General features: G+C 41.1%; 1 protein-coding gene across 1 annotated transcript in view; it reads right to left on the bottom strand.

Moving 5' to 3' along the window:
- Positions 1-3,558: 3,558 nt before the first annotated feature.
- The window catches only part of LOC146642013 (fibronectin type III domain-containing protein 4-like), a 60,535-nt gene continuing 43,246 nt past the window's right edge, over positions 3,559-20,847 (bottom strand). The window contains exons 4-7 of the mRNA XM_085399360.1: positions 13,852-13,954; positions 8,516-8,605; positions 8,141-8,307; positions 3,559-5,319 (exon numbers count right to left, since the gene is read on the bottom strand). Coding sequence (XP_085255486.1) covers positions 5,278-5,319; positions 8,141-8,307; positions 8,516-8,605; positions 13,852-13,954 — 402 coding nt within the window. The 3' untranslated portion in view covers positions 3,559-5,277. The remainder of the gene's footprint in view (positions 5,320-8,140; positions 8,308-8,515; positions 8,606-13,851; positions 13,955-20,847) is intronic.

Raw genomic sequence — 20,847 nt, 5'->3', positions numbered from 1 at the left:
ATGGTAAGAAAGGAGATAATTAACTGATGGCTGGAGAAATTAATCACATCGACCACTTGTGAGGAAGGAAAAGTTCAATTATTGATATGAGAGGGCAGGTCTGACTAATTTAATATATTGTTATTTAACATTTTTTTGATGTACAGCTGATTGCAAGTGGAAGTCGTTAAACCTGAGGTTGTTTTTGAAATGCGGATGCACTAAAATGACTACCTGCAGTCGCTGATTGATTCTCCAGGGCGCTCTTGGTGACTTTTAGGGGCGTCCGAAAGTGAAAAACCTTCATTTAATGGGGGAAATAATGGTTCAGACCTTTCGGGGGCCACTCTTGAACCTTCTCCCATTGAACAAAAGGTGTCCTGACATTTACCTGGGTCATTGGCAGGCTTTGTGCCTCGCAGCGTGCAGACGGGAAGTTCTTTTAGCTGCGTTTCAATGGATACCTGCCAGTCAGCCGAGAATCTCAACTCCACAATCATTCTGAAGCCGAAAGGAGAAGAGGAACATTAACATCAATAAAGAAAAAAAAATCCCTTCTTCTCAAACAAGGCTTTTTTGTTTCAAAGAGCCACCGATTGGCATGACCAAATATCTCAATGAGAGGAATGTGCACTGCAGTTTAGTGATGCTGGCTACTTCTGATTCCTCCTACGCAAGTGAAAATTGAGCAGTGTCTTTATGAAGAGTTTCCTAATCTTTTGCCTTCCTCAGACTGTGTCCATGATGTGTTTCTCCCTGGCAACAATGCCTCCTTTCACGTTGGACTCGGCACAGTGAGTCATTCAGCTGAATGTCCCTGGCTCTGAATGATTTTGAGTGGGCTGACCAAATGTGTTGGGAGATTCAACACTGAAACAGCTCTTTCTCTCTGAGAGACTGGATGCTTCACTGTCATTTTAGACATATTTTGTTAGAGTTCTGCAAGGCTTTCATGGAGGCATGCAAGGTCAAAATGTTATAAGACTCCCAGGAGAGTTGTGGTTTCAATCCAGTAACACTTCCTGTTGCTGGACGTTTAAGTTTTAACTCTTTCCTCAAGAGGTTCAGGACTAAATATTTTGACCGGTAGAACATTGGTCGGCTTTATTTTCTTTACTAAATGTCTCTGACGGTGAAAAAAATATAGAGATTTGATAAATATTAAGGCAAAATAAATAAATACAAAGACTTCTTCAAAAGTATGTCTGACAGTTTGCTGAGATGGCTTTGCCAGGTAAGGCCCTGCTCTGGAGCTTGTGGGTTTTAATTCTTCTGTGCGTCAATGAGTTTTAGGCAAAACACATCATGAAGACTGAAGAGCTGGAAGAAACTAATTTGAAGTAATTGTATAAATGAATCTAGCAGTTAAAGAAATGCCTGTTAGATTCTGGTCTTATAGACCTTATAGAAACTTGGAGTTTGGATGTTTGTGAGTTTCATCCTCTCAAACTCAGACCAGTAAAAGTCCCATTTCTGTCAGTATAAAGAAGTTTAACAACACATTTAATCCTTGAGGTCACCCTTAATATGAGGGAAAAAGAGCAATTTCCACAACACATCTCAGTGTTTTCTACATGATAAACAAATGTTGGAGTAAACGAAAGAAATCTGGCGGCACAACTCTTTAATTGGAAGAAAACATGTGTAAAATTGCACATTACAGTTAAGTGTATAAGCGTGTACAATGGATACTGTGCAGTCTCTACACAGTGTATCCATTGGGCAAGCTAATGTGTGCTGGTTCTGGAATATTTTAGCCTATTTATATGATCATCTGACTGGTGGCATGACAGATTGTTAATTTGATCTTTAATTTCACTTCAGCTTGAGAAACATGTGAGGGTATCTTACCGAATTTTAATTGGATGGAATAAAATAATTTAAAAAATACATATCTGGTCAGGATATGTGTGGGTCGAGCGTACTGTAGAGAACATTCGAACACCTTTTAAAGGCAAACCTTAATGACTTCTTTAAATGTCAGTGTGGAGGGTGCTGTTATGTATGTCAGATTAAAATCTCATTAACTGAGAATGAATCCCTGGCACCGGCAGGAAAGTGGATGTTTTTTTTTCCCTTTTAAAGAGGAAATGTGATGGGAGAGTCAGTACAACATTAAAGAAGAGGATTTATCCACAGTCAATGATTCAGTCAGCAGCGCTTGATCGATCCTGTTCCCTCGCTCCTCTGCCTCAGTATTACCACAGACTTGTCGCAGACTCCCTCAGAGCATCAAAGAGGATGACGAGCCCTGGGCAAGCCGTGATATTTCAGACTGTTGGTGAAGGCGACCTGCCCTTTACCTCCGCAGTCACTGAGGATTCCTCCACTCCTGTCTTTTTGTTTTTAGGAAGAGAGGACAAAACATTTCAGGAACATATTTCACTTTTAACTCAGAAGGTCGACACGTGCCTGAGGTGGAAGCCCTTCCTTCCTGTGACCTCTGACCCGGAAAGCCTTACAGCTGCAAATCACGCTCTGTGTGAGGTGAATTAGTGACATTTCCCTTTATTCAAATGAAGCAGAAATATACACTTACTTCTGAATGATATGCAGACCTTGCCTCTCGTTAACTGCAGGCCAGGTTCTGATGGTGTTGTTCATCTGCTAACGTGTGAAGAATGGGATGAATAATCCTCTGAAAAGAGGATAGTATTAAGCAAAACTCTTTTTGCTTTGAAAAATAGATGTTTTTAGATTCATAATCAGTGAAGTCACTGAAATCTTAGAGAAAAAAACTTTCTCAGATTCTCCATGCATCAGAGCAATCCAGTACAATAATAGCATTAAAACAAACAAAGAAAAAAAAAGCTCATTTTAAATCTATGATCTCGTCTTAGATGCTTTACCTGCACGGACAGAGATGCAGATGGACAAATACCCCTGCAGCTTGCAGAACAAAAAACTGTATGTGATGGAGTTCAGGCGCCACCTTGTGTCCAATCTGCATACAGCAGTTATCAAAATTGATATTTGTTTAAGTCCATTTATAAAACATGGCAGATAAAAGCTTCAAACTCAGTCTTAGCTCCATCAAAAGGATTTTTCTGTTTGAGCAGCAAAAGTGTCACGTGTTTGTGTGCACTGATGCAAAACCTTATTGATGTTAACATCTGCACTCCTGCAAACGGTGCCTATTGATTAGCTGGTGATCTGCTAATCATCCTAATGCACCAGTAGGCTCACACTGACAACATTTCATGTTAATTTCCTGCTTGATGAACCCATGACAGAAAATAATGGCTTTGCAGATAATAGCATTTGATGCAGTTTGATTATGTACCCTGGCCTAAAAGCTTTTTCAGAGGACCTTTCCAAAGACAGAAAGTTTGGCTTTTGGCACGAGAAAATTCACTAAGTGTCCATATTGTGCATAATGGCAATGAGATGTCATCTATCCAGATATATTATAGGCTTTAAACTCAATATACTGCAACCAGTATACTGAGAATACATCATCCATCCCAAAATATGGCTTACTCTTATGAGGTTACTTGTCATTGGTTGGCTGTATTGCACAAACCAATAAGAATTCAGATCCACTGGGAACAAGGATCAGGTCATTTCTGTGTGCGAGTTTCACTAAAAACTGAACAGTTCTGCAGCAGGAGAACAAACAGCTACAACAGCTGGTTGTGTTGTAGATGTTTACTAAACTTACATTTTTTTAAACAAATTTAGACATAAAGAAACGTCTTTCTAAAAGTGCCCAGAGGACAACGTCCAGGGATGTCTGGTGTTCAGAGAGTACCTCTAATTGCTTCACATTTTGTTTTCTGTTGGCAAACGCAACTGCAAATGGTTTTCTACCTAGAGTTGATGTTGCTAATGTTGTGATTTACCAGACACTTTATTGGGTACACTGGTTTGGCCTTTCATGATTAGAATTTGATGTTCAACCACATCCCAAATGTGCTCAATGGGATAGAGATCTGGTGACTGTGGAGGCCATTTGAGTACAGAGAACTCATTGTCATGTTCAAGAAACTAGTTTGAGATGATCTAAGCTTTGTGACATGGCGTGTTATCAGAAGATGGTAAACTGTGGTCATAAAGGGATGGACATGGTCAGTAACAATGCTCTAAGCTGTGGTGTTTAAATTATGCTCAGTTGGTACTAAGGGGCCCAAAGTGTACCAAGAAAATATCCCCCACATCATGACACCACCAGCAGCCTGAACGGTTAGTACAAGACAGAATGGATCCATGCTTTCATGTTGTTACACCAAATTTTGACTCAACCATCTGAACGTTGTAGCAGAAATTGAGAATCATCAGACCAGGCAACATTTTTCAAATCTTCTACTGTCCAGCTCTGTTTGAGCTTATGTTCAGTAAGTCATTTTGACCATGTCTACATGCCCTGAGTTGCTTGCACTTGATTGGCTAATTAGAAATTTTAATGCTTAATGAGCTGTTTATCAGACATGCATAATGAAGTGGCCATTGAGTGTAAGTTAAGCTGTAAAAATAGGTGTTTTTGAGGGACAGACAAGGTTTAGAGCTGTACTTTTAAGTGGCTCAGATAGAAATAAAACCTTTTAACAAAATCCGAAACAACAAGAGAAGCTGCTGGAAACTTCAGGTGATATATCTTGAGAGTTGTTCACATCATTTCTGCTTTTAGAAACTCTGAGAAAACAAAAAGCTTAAACTTAATTTAAAAGGCGATCACACAATTTCAATGATTTAATTAAACTAATTATGAATTGTTTTACAATGTAAATTCCCCACTACCACCTCCTACATTCAAATGCTTCTGTGAATTACCTTTACAATCACCTTCAGCCTATGTACAGATTTGAATTGCGATGCTAAATTACCGAACATGAAAGTAATGTGAATTAATCCCATTAAATAACCATCCAGACAGGATTTCAAACGTGTGGTTCTACAGCGGGTAAAAAGAAAAAGGGATGAGCTGAACACCCGAGATGAAAGAATGTCTGCTGAAAATGAATGAGTCTGAGGCGAGTGGGACTTGGCACACGGTCGGGCCGACATGCTGGCAAATATTCACACTTCAGTCTTTGACATCAGAGAGAAGAAAATGGGAGATTAGTTTGGCCGCACTTCAGATGAGTCCAGCTTCCTTCCAGCTGTTTCTGAGCCCCCCGAGTCTCTGGCCACTAGAGAGCAGCAGCCGTCCACGGTCTCCGCAGCATGGCTCCTCGCTCTCATTTCAGTCTGATTTGCATGGAGTGGTTCCTTACTCGGCCCATATTTTACAATAGATTGGACTCTGAGTTTGTAAATCCTCCTCGCTTGTCCAAGAGGCTCCGATCCGGCACCCGCATCTCAGACCCTGATGATGCTGATGGAGGAGGAGGCCCTGTGCAGCTGAAAGAGAAGGAGCACACCATGAGACGTGAATCACAGACCACAGCATGTCATGCATGTCAGAGATTTACTTGCCAATCAATGAGCGAGGGTGAGCAGAGAACTAACTGCTCCCAGGAGCTTTTTATTTAAAGACTATCCTATTTAAAGTAGGATGCTTTTATTTTGAATCCATCATTAGGCTTTGGTATTTAAATCTCTGCAGAAATCTGTGTGTGCACATATATCCCCAGGAAAGTAGACATAGCCCTAAATGAATTATTTTTTTAAAGGATTAAACTCACGAGAAGTAGCTAATAAACTGTAAGGACACTTAAAAGCTGCAGAAATGCCAATAAGAAAAGACTAAATTAAGATAAGAGTGGTGTTTTTATAATTAAATTAACCATTAAATCCAGCCAGTGCAGTTTCAGCTCCGTAAACGCTCAAAGTAACGCTGCCTTTCTCTCACTTTGACACCACTGGAAGCCGTCCTGTATGAATAAACAGTGCGAGCTGCGCGCGGTGGGCGGTCAATTGACCCGTACATCGCGAGCAGTGAAGTCACAGGTTCTCGCAGCGAGAGAGGCCAATTAGAACGGGAAGTGTGAATTAACTTCCGACAGACAGATGCCCTGCCAAAATGTTCCGGGACATTCTCTCCACAAACACTCTTTGATACATATAGACAGGCGATGGATTAAAGGAAAAGATTTTAAAACAGAGCGCAGCAGAGGACAGAAATCTGTAAACTCCACATTTATGATTTGGAGTCACACAGGCTGTCGCTCACTTCAAACTTACCATGCCACATAGAAGCTTTTAAAGGACTCAGTGGCATTGCATCTAAATGCACTGGCTGACCATGGTTCATTTTGTGAAGGGCCGTATTTTAATCCAAGCTGTGAACCTTTCCCAAACCAAACTGACTGTCTCCGTCACATTAAAGTAAAAACAGCATGTCAACCTCTTTGCGACCAGAAAATTGAACTAGAAAACTAGAAAAGCTGGTGATTGCACTGCATTTTTTCATGATCGAGTGCTGCAAGTAGTTGCGACACCAAAAGCATGAACACTTTTGATTGCCTGGAGGGAGGCAACCTGTCTTGAAACAGACTGCAATCACTCTGAGACCACTTGGCAAAAGTTTGCAAATGATCCTAAACGCAAATTCAGAAACACAGATTTCCAGCATTCAATCAATCTAAGTCAGTCTGCACCAAATGAGCATGAATCTCTGTGCAACATGAGACTCAACTTAACTAGTACTCCCCCTTGTAAAAGCAAGGCTGCTGAGCACCAAGATCATTTTGCAGTTAAATGAGTCATGAGAGCGTCTGCTTCGCGAAAATCCGCTGGCAATGAGTCTTTCACATCGCTGTGGAGGAATTTTGTCCCACTCTTCTTTGCAGAATTGTTTTAATTCAGACACATTGGAGGGTTTCCAGCATGAACGACCTGTTTAAGGTCAGTGCAAAGCATTGCAATCTAATTTAAATCCAGAGTTTGACTTCACTCCAAAAACATTTTGTTTATTTCTGCTGGTGTGTCTCTGATCATTGTCCTGATGCATAACCCAAGTGCTCTTGAGCTTCAGGTCTTGAACTGATGGTCGGACATTCTCCTTCACGATTATCTGGTAGAGAGCAGAATTCATGGTTCTATCAGTTACAGCAAGTCGTCCTGAAACAGCAAAGCAGCCCCATCACACTACCACCACCATGTTTGACGGTTGCTGTGATGTTCTTTTTATGAAATGCTGTTAGTTTTATGTCAGATGTAACAGGACTTGAACCTTCCAGAAAGTTCAGCTTTTGTCTCGTCAGTCCACAGAATATTTTCTTGGGGATCATCAAGATGTTTTTGGTAAATGTGATACAAGCTTTTGTGATCTTTTTGGTCAGCAGTGGTTTTCTCCATTTTTGTCCAGTCTCTGTTTTATTGTTGAATCATGAACTCTGACCTTAACTGACACAAGTGAGTCATGCAGTTCTTTCAATGTTGTTGTGGTTCTTTTGTGACCTCCTGGATGAGCCATCGAAGCTGTTGGAGTAATTTTGGTTGGCTGGTCACTCCTGGGAAGCTTCACCGCTGTTCCAAGTTTCCTGCATGTGTGGATAATGACTCTCACTGTGGTTCACTGGAGTCCCCTCAGAAATGACTTTTTAACCCTTTCCAGACTGATAAATGTCACTGACTTAATACATGATTTAATAAAGGGGGCAGTTACTTTTTCACAGCACCGGGATTCAGGCTGCTGGATAGTTCCTTATTCTATTAACGCACATAATCTGTGTCCTCTGTTTCCTTCCTCTTAATGACCAAAGTTTTATGATTTGTTGTAACCTTCCTCTGAGAGTTTGTAATGAGGCCGTGAACGTACAGCCTCGCTTTCTCTACTCAACACCACAAGTGAAGAAATGTTCTTCTATCTGATGTTATTCTCTGCACCAGTAATCTTGCAGATGACGAAATGGGTGATAAATGAAATGTGGCCATTAGGGGGCGCTGCAACCAGGACACCTGTAGCTGGTGTGTCTAATTAAAGCTGCTCGCATGTGGAAAAACAAAAACAAATCGTCTGCCTGTTCGCTTTAACTGAGGAGATGCTCAGCAACAACTGAATGGGCGTTTGCGCTGCTCTCTGTTTTCAGCCCGGCTGTTTTATATTTAGCTGCGATGGCAGTAGCTCTAGTTGCTAGGAGATCTCTGATGCAACTACAAAGACTCTACAGAGGAAACAAAATACTCCTGGCAGCCAGGAGCGAGCGTGCATTATAGAGGAGTTCTGCAGCAAGACGAAGAGGGGAGGAAGAGGAGGAAGTTTTAGTAAATGAGTCACCCTGCTGCTGCGGACGGCTCCGTTGTGGTAGATGGGCGAGCTGCCAGCTGAGGCATTGTAGTAGGAGGAAGTGGCTCGGACCAGCGGCCGCTTGGCTTTCTCCTTGGTGCCGTTGGAGTCGTTGTCTTTGATGATGTCGTACTGCCGGCAGAAAAGGGCGATGACGGCTGGCGGTGTGGAAAGCAAAGAGAAAAGAAGTCAAAAACATCCCTCGCTTGATGAGTTTGCGGTCTCAAGCACTAGATTCAGGTCATATTAAATTAACACATGAATTTTATTGAATACATTAAGGCGGTTAACGGAGTTAGAAAGGAAAATTATTCAGAAGAGATGCTTAGAGTGTCCATTGGATGGTGTCTGTTGGTGCAAGCTGACCTGCCCACAGCAACAGCACAGTGGTGATGATCAGCAGCTCTCCAGTCTCCAGTTGTGGAGTCATACCCAGACCCTCCATCGCTGGCTCATCTGAGGACAAAGACAAGTCTGGTCAAACTCTACTCAACAGAATATACTACAGTTCTATCTTCTACCAGCAAATCCCATTAAAAAAAAATAAAAAAATCTGAAAGGCTCACAGTACGTTTAATGTGGACTATTTTTAGTAGCGGATTGATCCACATTTTCTGTTGTTTTCATGGTAATAATGCAACAGTGTGACTCACTGATGTGTTTTTAATGACCACCACAGTGAAGCTCTGAGGCACACAGGAGTAACATGTACGCTATGACACTTTGTAAACACAGTACTTAATGGGATTTTTCCCCCCAGATGTTTGTAGTTGCTATGGCTACTTTACAGGTATTATTTTTACTGCTACTGTTCCACCCTTATACTACAGTGCTATGCAAAAGTCTTGAGTCAACCCTTTCTTTATATCTTTCTAGGAAAATGTGATCTACTGAAACGTGCAAATATATGAGGCAAAAACAGAGTTTGTACAACTCTAATGAGTTGTGACCATCTTTATTCTTCAGGACAGTCTTAGGCAGCTGGAATAGTTCTCCAGGCTTCTTGAAGGACATTCAAAGCTCTTCTTTGGTTGTTTCTGCCTTTTGTTCCGTTCTCTGTCAGCATGATCCCACACTGCTTCGATAATGTTGAGATCCAGGCTCTGGGGAGGCTAAATCCATGGCCGATAGTGTTCCACTATGTGTTTTTCAATCGAGGTATTATTTTACTGCATTGGCATTGTGTTTAGGATCATTGTCATGGTGAAAAATGAAGCTGCTGCCAATCAGATGGTTTCCAGATGGTATTACATGATGGATCAAAAATTCATAATTCAACAATTATGACAAAGATCGCCAAGATGTCAGCCTTTCCTCCCTGTTTCCCTCCATTAATGATTGCTTCCTGACAGCCACGCTTTCACTGAGACCATTTCAATGAGGCTTCAATGAACAGTAGCTGGATCAGCTGAAGGTCCAGATGCATTTCTCGTGTCCTGTGTCTGTTAGGAGACCTGGGTCGTTGACCCAGAGTTTTGAGTTTTCATTATTGTTGAACTTTGACTTAGCCATTTTTTATCATTTCTAGTCTTTTGGTTTATTTGTTAGAGTTCTCTGTCCTATGGTTTATGTATCTGTGTTCTATAGTTGCTCTGTCTCCTCTGTCATCTTTATCCCCTTGTCAAGTCCGCGTCTCTGTATTATGTTTCCTGTTTTACTTTGAAAGTCCCTGATTTTGCTTCCCTTGTCTCGTTAGCCCTGATTTGTCCCAGCTGTGTTTCCCTCCTGCCTTCCATTCCTTGATTGCGCCCTCTGTGTATTTAAGCCCTGTGTGTTCCTCTGTCTGTGTCACGATCTAGTGTCTTATCATGCTGTGTGTTCTGCCTGTCAGCCTGTTTGGTTTTGTCGTTTTCAGTTTAGTTTTTGGTTTTTATTTTACAATAAATCTAAGTTTGAGTTTACATTCCATCTCTGTGAGTCTGCACTTTGGGTTCTCCTTACCACCACTCCTGCCTGCATACAGCCTCACCTGACAGTGTCAGGTCTTTGCTGGATTCCCCCCCCCCCCCCCTGTTTCTTAAGAACGTGACTTTTAGATAGTATTCATCTGCTGTACTTGTCCAGTTTCCTCAAAATTTTTAAGGACACAGTGCACACCATGCTGAGATATGCCAAGCTTTCAGCTATATCTCTTTGTGAATCACCTTTCTGGTGCAAAAATACTATTTTATGTCTGTCAAACTGTGTTATCTTTGATATTTTTCACAGATTCAACCAAAGAAATTGAAACAAATGGTGTGTTTTTATGATAGGTTGCTAATAACAAAGTAACTAAAGATACAAAAGAACTATGCCTTTGAAGTAAAACACAAAGACATGAGGAGTGGCTCAAGACTTTTGTATACTGAATAACGCGTACAACATTACAACTACATCATTTTATTATTATTGCCAGTGTCTGTGAAGGTTCTCAGTCATCCAGGTCAACATAGTCTAAGGAGCTTGGAAAGAAAAGCGTCTGGACTTCTTTAAGTTGCTTCAAGACGTTTCACCTCTCAACCGAGAAGCTTCTTCAGTTCTAGGGTCAAATGGTGGAGAGTCCCAGATTTTAGCCCTGTGGGAGTATCCCCCCCGAGAGGGACAAAGGACCCCCTAATGATCCTCTACCTAATCACATGAGCCAAGTTGTGAAAATAGGTGTAGCTCACAATCAGCCAGGCTTTCGTGTGGGCTCATTGTGAAACCTAGCCCCACCCTATCATGTGAGTACCTGAGTTTAGAAGGCCCAGGATGTGCGTGGGCGTTAAGGCGTCTGGGAAGGGATCTCAAAACTGAATTTTAGATAGCAGACAGTTGGTGTCGTAAAGCCCAACCCTCTGTTCATAGATGGTTTGACTGATGGCCCTTACTATAAAGATTTGTTTTGGACTTTACGTTTCCCAATTTTGCTTTAAGTTATAAAGTTATTTTGTTATTTACATATGGCCTAATAATTATCCTTATTGCTGTTTTAGATGCTTCAAAGGATAGTTACAGATTTCTGTCAGAATCTGCAGATTATACAGTACTCTTGAGGGTACACCAGTACTGAAGGTCCAGATACACTCAACTCAAACGCTGCTCATGACATCCTTCCATCTCGTATTATTAAAGATGGGTTTAACATTATCGAGCCCTGTATTCTATCATTAATTAACCTGTCATTGTTATCGGGTTGTGTTCCGGCTGCTTTTAAACATGCTGTAGTGCAACCTATACTCAAAAAGACCTCCCTTGATCAGAATTATCTCGCTAACTTTAGACCCATTTCCAAACTCCCGTTTCTGTCTAAAATCCTAGAGAAGATTGTTCATTCCCAACTTCAAACTTATTTGGATGCAAATAATATCGAGGAAAAATTTCAGTCGGGCTTTAAGCCACGCCATAGCACGGAAACTGCATTACTGAGAGTCTTTAATGATCTTCTCTCAATTGCTGACTCAGGGCGCCCTGTGGTGTTAATTTTGCTTGATTTGTCCTCTGCTTTTGATTTGGTGGACCATAATGTCCTTTTAATGAGGCTTAAACATCTGGTGGGCATCACGGGCAGTGCCCTTAGCTGGTTTAAATCCTATCTCTCAGAAAGGTCCTTTTCTGTCACCATGGGTACCTACTCCTCCTCCATTGCCCCTGTTACCCCTGTGTCCCCCAGGGGTCTGTGTTGGGTCCCATGCTGTTCTCTTTATACTTGTTACCCTTGGGCCGAATCTTTGATAAATACAATATTTCTTTTCACTTTTATGCGGATGACATTCAAATCTATTTTGAACTGGCTGAGGATGTCACGTTGTCGTTGCAACACTTCTCCGATTGTATGAATGAAGTTAAAATCTGGCTACTGAGCAATTCCCTCATTCTAAATGATAAGAAGACTGAAATTGTAATCTTTGATACTCCCTCCTCTCAGGCTGAACTAATTGGTATTCTCAGGCCCTTTGCTGACTCCCTTTCTGACACTGTGAGGAACCTGGGTGTTGTCTTGGACAGTTCCTTCAAGTTGCACAAACATGTGTCCTCTGTAGTTAAATCGAGTTTCAATAAATTACGTCTAACCTCTAAGGCCAAGCCCTACTTACCACGTAAGGACCTGGAGAAACTTATCCATGCCTTTTATTACATCAAGGTTAGATTACTGTAATTCCCTTTACACTGGTCTCAATTCTGCCCTTGTTCACAAACTGCAGCTCGTTCAAAATGTGGCTGCGCGTCTCTTAACTGGAACTGGCAGGTTTGAGTCTATTACTCCAGTTCTTTCCGACCTGCACTGGCTCCCTATTAAATTCCGTATTGATTTTAAAATCATATTGCTCACTTTTAAAATCATAAATAACACCGTGCCCAGCTATCTTACGGATCTCCTCAGCTTTTATACCCCTGGGAGAGCGCTTAGATCAGCAGGTCAAATGCTCCTGGTGTGACCTAGATCTCGGCTCAAGACCAGAGGTGACCGCGCATTCGCCGCTTTCGCCGCTTTCGCACCCTACCTCTGGAATAACCTCCTTCTAGCTATTCGGGCGTCTGATTCAATTCAATCTTTTAAATCTCGATTAAAAACGTATTTGTTTAGCCTTGCTTTCCCCGCCTCCTAGAGCCCGCATTTTTAGTGTATTGTAACTTATCTTTTTCGCTTTATTAATGTTTATAATGTTTTAACCTTCAGCCTTTTGGGTTGTGCCTACTATGCCTGGTGTATTATTGGTTAGTTATGTCTCCCGCCTGTTAGTATATTTTATTTGTTTTTTGTATTTTGTGTTTTGTACTTGTATTTATTATTGCTCTTAACTCGTTCTGTGAAGCACTTTGGCATACAGTACCTGTGGTTTTTTAAATGTGCTATATAAATAAAATTGTATTGTATTGTACAAATAAAATGTTCACATTTCTCCAACGTTGTCTTCCCAACAGTTTCACTAACATCTACACTGGATGGCCAGGAAGCATTCACGATGTCTTCTCCGGCGCTGATAATTGGTGTCTGTCTTGTGTCAGTGACATAAGACACGGATTTAATGCGACATGACCATTCAAACAGCAGTCGCTTTCTAAAACATCAGATATGTATCGGATTCAGTAACACATATGAAAGTAGCCCAGATCGGATTTGAAAATATCGGATTTGTGCTGTTCACACTGTCATACCATGATCGGATATGGGTCGCACAGGGTCAAAAAAGTCGGATTTGATGTGCTTTCGCCTGCCATCTGAACGTAGCCATAGATGGCTTCTTTTCCTCCTATTTCAAACCATCTGTCTTCTCTGTCCAAAATTTGAACATTGGCGTCCTCAAAAGAGTGACCTTTGTCCTTTAGATGGAGATGGACCGCTGAGTCTTGTCCCGTCGAGGTGGAGCCATGCGTTTGTGAAGTGGCTGTTTGGTCTCTCCAATGTAGAGGTCTGAACATTCCTCGCTACACAGTACAGCATATACTATGTTGCTAAGTTTGTTTTTAGGAGTTTTGTCTTCGGGATGAACCAGTTTTTGTCGGTCTTAAAGTCCAGACACATTTCTTTCGAAGCTCCACAGACTATTATTGCCAGTATTTAACATGTGCATACACACCTTGAAAACTTGACTTAAAACAGCGTTTCTGAGACACCAAACTTCTGCGTACTTCATGCAACAATAAAATACCTCAGATTTGTGTCTGTGCTGCTGAAACACGGCACGTCATGTGTTTTACTTTAGGAAGCTCCCCTCTGGAGTGTGTTTATGAGCACTCACGGTGGTCCAGGACTCCGGCTGGATAATGGTCGGTCCTCTCCAGAGTCCTGAAGTGGACGGCACGGCTGGGTGGGCTGTCACCGTGCGGCCCAACGGACTGCACCTACATCCAACAAGGGGGAAAAAAGTATTTAGAGGGAATGTTAAGATATTTTTAAGCAAAGGTAGAGCCAAGCTGATGACAGCTGAGCACAAACTCTGGGTGCATTCTTACAGTGGCATTAACAAAGGACAACATTATGCAACGATGGTAAGAAACTGGCTGCCGAGGGTATATTTAGTGAGCGAGCGGTGCTTTGGCTTTTGGCCGTGATCCTGAATGATCATTGGAGGACGCTGAGTAAAAGCTTGAAAGGCAACAGAGAGAATATGAATTTAAGCTATAAGCTCATTTGGGGACATTTTCAGTCACTGGGAAAGATTATAAAATTAGGCTTTGTGTAAAAAATAAACACGTGTTAATGGTGTTTCACATTCAAATCGGGCTGCAGTGGAGTTTTGTAACAGGAAGCACTCAGTTTAATGCACACACAGGGAAATCAATCAATCACAGAGATAAAATTACATCCACACGAGGTCTCAATGTGCCACAGATGCTCTCTCCACCTACACAACACAGCCAACGGCAGTATGCAGCAAGTTTTCTGTGGAGTGTATGAAGTAAGTCCTTGAATTTAGAGTGTTTGTTCTCCTCTAATTCTACAGTCTGATGCCTGCAAAGTGTCCTCTGCAAGCTCTAATCTGTCCCCTCATCCTGGATAACAACACCCAACTCCATTGGGAAATTCATCCTTTAATTTTTAACCTCCCCGCACGCCAAAGGGAGGTCAGAGGTCAAATTCAGCCCCCTCTGGACCTCACCGGGCAGCAATGCATTGCTCAATGACACTTTCGCAGGACATCTGTCTGCTGACGAGCACATTGAAGCAAGTCCTGCAGCTGAAGGACAGTCTGCAGTCTGCGTCAGTCTGTTAGGCTATAAAAATTTTAATAGCACCACGATAATGGAGTCACATTAGAGACTCCCTCTTCAGAGAGGAGCTGCAGTTTTAGTTTAAACTTTCAGAACAGAGACGTGTCACTGTTTAGGTTGATCAAACACTGACACTTGATTTAAGAAAAAATGCTTTGTCATCATCTAAGAAAGTTTCTCAGCTGTGATGCAGATGATCCATCTATTCGCTAACCAAGCATTAAATGATACTGAAATAATTAACATAATTAAAATGGTAATTAATGTTTTTATGAGAGGTTCAGCAGTGTTTTTCAGCCCTGGATAAGCAATTTGTAAGGTTGCCAGGTTGTGAAAATATCAAATTATTTTACATTTATGTGGACTTGTGCTTAAAATATGAGTTTATAATCAGCTTTCAGCTTCATTACACTGAGTAATACATAGATATACAGTTTTGGTCAGACGTTTACATCCACTCATCATAGGCATGAATGTCGTGGTAATCTTGGGCTTTTAATTATTTCTTGGAACTGTTCTATTTCTAGGCTGGGATGATTGTACAGGATAAATCTTTAATGACTTTGAAAAACAAGAACTGGGTAAGTTTCAATTCAGTTATCTATTTATTTTGGATTTTTTCTAATCCAAACAGGCTCAAAAAATATGCATACACTCTTAAATCTTTTACTAAATGGTGCTGATTGTTCTATGATGTCTTTTAACTCACAAGGCCAATTAACTTCTCGTTAGTGATCATGACTGTGTACAGCTGGTAGTTTCTCTTTGCAGTATTAAAAGGATTTGTTTGACGGCACTCATTAGGCTGACCAATACTCGGAACAATGGGAAAGTCCAAGGAACTCAGTGAAGATCCAAGAAGGAGAACTGTAGATTTGGGAAGGTTGTGAAGGTCTTGCAGCCATTTCTAAACAACTGCAGATTCCAAGATCAGTGATTCAAACAAATGTACATAAGTAGGCTACAAGTTATTCAGATGTGTCACCACTTTGTTGCTACATCATGAAAATAATGTTGATCGTGGACCAACATTATTATTACCTAAGAACGCCGTACCAGCTGTCAAGCATGGTGGTGGCAGGTTCATGCTGTGGGGCTGTTTTGCTGCCAGTGGTACTGGTACTGTCACAGTCTGGCGAGGGCAGACTGTATGAATTGAGAAAAGGACCCAAAACGCAGACTCCAAGGAACAGGGAACAGAACTTGAAATGTTAACAAAAGGCGAGCCGTTTAATATGGCTGGTAGAAGAGATACAAACAAAGGGCAAGGCAAACTGAAGCAAAATTAACACAAACCTAAACTGGGGAATCTAAACAAACAATAAGAAAAACCTAGACAAGAAACTTGGAAGCATGGCATGGCATAGGAAACATGGCGTGGACAACAGACGACCTGACAATCACACACTGAAAACAGAGGACTTAAATACACAGGAGGTGATTAGGGGAAGTGGAGACACATGAGGAAACAGCTGACTAGGATAAACATAATGATGCACAGGCAAGAGTAAAACTAACCGCATGAGCACAGAACACAAGACCCCTTTTTCAAAAGAAAACAAGAAACATGCAGACTTAGACACGACAACCAGAACTTGACAACGTAAGACACAGACATGAAACGCATGAAGAGCAGGGGAGATTTAACATGGTTGGAAACGGAGGGGGAAATAATAAGAACTAGAAACACTTAGGCATGATAATACAAACTTGATAACATAAGACACGCAGCATGAAACACAAAGGGTGAGGGGAAGCTTAAATACAGGGGAAGAAAACACAAGGAGTCTAATAACCAAATGAACTTAGATAACCTAATGAACAAAATAAACTCAAACATAAAACGCTGGGTCAAAAGACCCAGGACCATGACAGGTACACTGCAAGAAGTTGATGGAATAATGTAGAAGGATGACTATCTCCAAATTCCTCAAATTCACCTCAAATCAGGACAATGATCCCAAACAGATCAAAACTAGTTGGGAATAGATAAAGCAGGCTAGCATTGAGCTTCTGGAATGGCCTTCCTAAAGCCCCGACCTCAATCCTGTTGAAAATCTCTGAACTGGGCTTAAAAGCCGGGTCTGTGCCAGGAAACCATCCAATTAGAATGAGCTGGCAGAAAGCATAATAGGTGAGTTTTGAAGGTAAAGATATTTGATATTAAAGAAGATATATATATATATATATATATATATATATATATATATATATATATATATATATATATATATATATATATATATATATATAGGTTGCACACACAGTAGGTATATTTATATATACCTACAACCACGATTACCGACACTAACAAGCTGATCTACAATACGGCAGCAGTGATCAGTGAGATGCTTGGCTACAAGTTGAACAGCCACAAGGTGCAGTACCCCCCATGGAGAAGGAGGCTAGAGGGCAAGATCAAAGTAGCACGGAGGGAGGTTAGCCAACTAACGGAGTTGCAGAAAGGTGCGACAAATAAGGTGCCTAAGACCAGGAGTGACATGTTTAGCCGCATGTTCTCCTTAAATTGCTGGCTGTCTGAGTGGTGTCCCAGAAACGATGTGGGCTTCATAGATAATTGGCAAACCTTCTGGAGGAAACCTGGTCTTGTTAGGAGAGACGGCATCCATCCCACTTTGGATGGAGCAGCTCTCATTTCTAGAAATATGGACAAATTTATTAAACCCCCAAAATATGACTATCCAGAGTTGGGACCAGGAAGCAGAGTTGCAGTCTTACACGCCTCTCTGCAGCTTCTCTCCTCCTGCTACCCCCCCAAAAACCCATCTCCATAGAGACTGTGTCAGCTCCCAAACAGACAAAAAACAAACTAAAAACCAGCAACAAACAACTTAAACATAAACAATTACAAAGAAAGAACAATACAGTATCCACATCTGAACCAAAGAGTAAAACAGTGAAATGTGGATTATTAAATATTAGGTCTCTCTCCTCCAAGTCTCTGTTAGTACATGACTTAATAATTGATCAACAAATTGATTTACTCTGCCTTACAGAAACCTGGTTGCAGCAGGATGATTCTGTTAGTTTAAATGAATCAACACCCCCGAGTCATTCTAACTACCAGAAATCTCGAAGCACAGGCCGAGGGGGCGGTGTGGCAGCAATTTTTCACACCAGCCTATTAATTAATGAAAGACCAAGACAGACTTTTAATTCATTTGAAAGCCTGATGCTTAACATTCTCCACCCCAGCTGTGAAACTCAGAAACCAGTCTTACTTGTTATCATCTATCGTCCACCTGGGCCTTACACAGAGTTTCTGTCTGATTTCTCAGACTTTATATCTAATTTAGTTCTGAGCTCAGATAAAATAATTATTGTGGGTGATTTTAACATCCATGTAGATGCTAAAAATGACAGCCTCAACATGGCATTTAATCTGTTATTAGACTCAATTGGTTTCTCTCAAACTGTAAAAGAACCCACCCACCACTTTAATCACTCTAGAGCTTGTTTTAACATATGGCATAGAAACTGAACATTTAACAGTGTTTCCTGAAAACCCTCTCCTGTCTGATCATTTCCTGATAACATTTACATTTACAATAATTGATTACACAGCGGTGGAGAGTAGACTTTATCAAAGTAGATGTCTTTCTGAAAGCGCTGTAACTAAGTTTAAGAATATAATCCACCCACTGTTATCATCTTCAATGACCTATACCAACATAGAGCAGAGCAGCTATCTGAACGCTACCCCAACAGAGGTCGATTATCTTGTTAATAATTTCACCTCCTCACTACGTACGACTCTGGATACTGTAGCTCCTGTGAAAACTAAGGTCTCTAATCAGAAGTACCTGACTCCGTGGTATAATTCTCAAACACGTACCCTAAAGCAGATGACTCGTAATCTGGAGAGGAAATGGCGTGTCACAAATTTAGAGGATCATCATTTAGCCTGGAGAAATAGTTTGCTGCTTTATAAGAAAGCCCTCCGCAAAGCCAGAACATCTTACTATTCATCACTGATTGAAGAAAATAAGAACAACCCCAGGTTTCTCTTCAGCTCTGTAGCCAGGCTGACAAAAAGTCAGAGCTCTTTTGAGCCAACCATCCCTTTAACGTTAACTAGTAATGACTTCATGAACTTCTTCACAAATAAAATTTTTATCATTAGAGAATAAATTACCAATAATCATCCCACAGATGTAATATTATCTACAGCTACTCTTAGTACCATTGATGTTAAGTTAGACTCTTTATCTCTAATTGATCTTTCTGAGTTAACTTCAATAATTACTTCCTCCAAACCATCAACCTGTCTTTTAGACCCAATTCCTACAAAACTGCTCAAAGAAGTCCTGCCATTAATTAATTCTTCGATCTTAAATATGATCAACCTATCTCTAATGATCGGCTATGTACCACAGGCCTTCAAGCTAGCTGTAGTTAAACCTTTACTCAAAAAGCATCTCTAGACCCAGCAGTCTTAGCTAATTATAGGCCAATCTCCAACCTTCCTTTCATATCAAAAATCCTTGAAAGAGTAGTTGTCAAACAGCTAACAGATCATCTGCAGAGGAATGGTTTATTTGAAGAGTTTCAGTCAGGTTTCAGAGCTCATCACAGCACAGAAACAGCTTTAGTGAAGGTTACAAATGATCTTCTTATGGCCTCTGACAGTGGACTCATCTCTGTGCTTGTCCTGCTAGACCTTAGTGCAGCATTCGATACTGTTGACCATAATATCCTATTAGAGCGATTAGAACATGCTGTAGGTATTACAGGTACTGTGCTGCAGTGGTTTGTATCATATCTATCTAATAGACTCCAATGGAGTGTCCTCTTCACACACTGAGGTTAATTATGGAGTTCCACAGGGTTCAGTGCTAGGACCAATTCTGTTTACATTATACATGCTTCCCTTAGGCAGTATCATTAGAAGACATAGCATACATTTTCACTGCTATGCAGATGACACCCAGCTCTATCTGTCCATGAAGCCAGATAACACACACCAATTAGTTAAACTGCAGGAATGTCTTAAAGACATAAAGACCTGGATGGCCGCTAACTTTCTGCTTCTTAATTCAGATAAAACTGAGGTTATTGTACTCGGCCCTGAAAAGCCTAGAAATATGGTATCTAACCAGATTCTTACTCTGGATGGCATTACCTTGGCCTCCAGTAACGCTGTGAGTAACTTTGGAGTCATTTTTGACCAGGACATGTCCTTCAATGCACATATTAAACAAATATGTAAGACTGCGTTCTTCCATTTGCGCAACATCTCTAAAATTAGAAATATCCTGTCTCAGAGTGACGCTGAAAAACTAGTTCATGCATTTATTACTTCCAGGCTGGACGACTGTAATTCATTATTATCAGGATGTCCAAAAAACTCACTGAAAAGCCTTCAGCTAATCCAAAATGCTGCAGCAAGAGTGCTGACAGGGACTAGAAAGAGAGAGCATATTTCTCCTGTTTTGGCTTCCCTTCATTGGCTTCCTGTTAAATCCAGAATTGAATTCAAAATCCTGCTCCTCACATACAAGGTCTTAAATAATCAGGCCCCATCTTATCTTAATGACCTTGTAATACCATATCACCCTATTAGAGCACTTCGCTCTCGCTCTGCAGGCCTACTTGTTGTTCCTAGAGTATTTAAAAGTAGAATGGGAGGGAGAGCCTTCAGTTTTCAGGCCCCTCTTCTGTGGAACCAGCTTCCAGTTTGGATTCAGGAGACAGACACTATCTCTACTTTCAAGTTTAGGCTTAAAACTTTCCTTTTTGCTAAAGCATATAGTTAGGGCTGGACCAGGTGACCCTGAATCCTCCCTTAGTTATGCTGCAATAGATGTAGGCTGCCGGGGGATTCCCATGATGCATTGAGTTTTTCCTTTCCAGTCACCTTTCTCACTCACTATGTATTAACAGACCTCTCTGCATTGAATCATATCTGTTATTAACCTCTGTCTCTCTTCCACAGCATGTCTTTTATCCTGTCTTCCTTCTCTCACCCCAACCGGTCGCAGCAGATGGCCGCCCCTCCCTGA

This window comes from Rhamphochromis longiceps, linkage group LG23 (assembly GCF_057381845.1).
Source record: "Rhamphochromis longiceps isolate RC_006_pf linkage group LG23, R_longiceps_female_GT1.1, whole genome shotgun sequence".
In the NCBI taxonomy this organism is placed as follows: domain Eukaryota; kingdom Metazoa; phylum Chordata; class Actinopteri; order Cichliformes; family Cichlidae; genus Rhamphochromis; species Rhamphochromis longiceps.
This window is presented reverse-complemented; position numbering and strand designations above follow the sequence as displayed.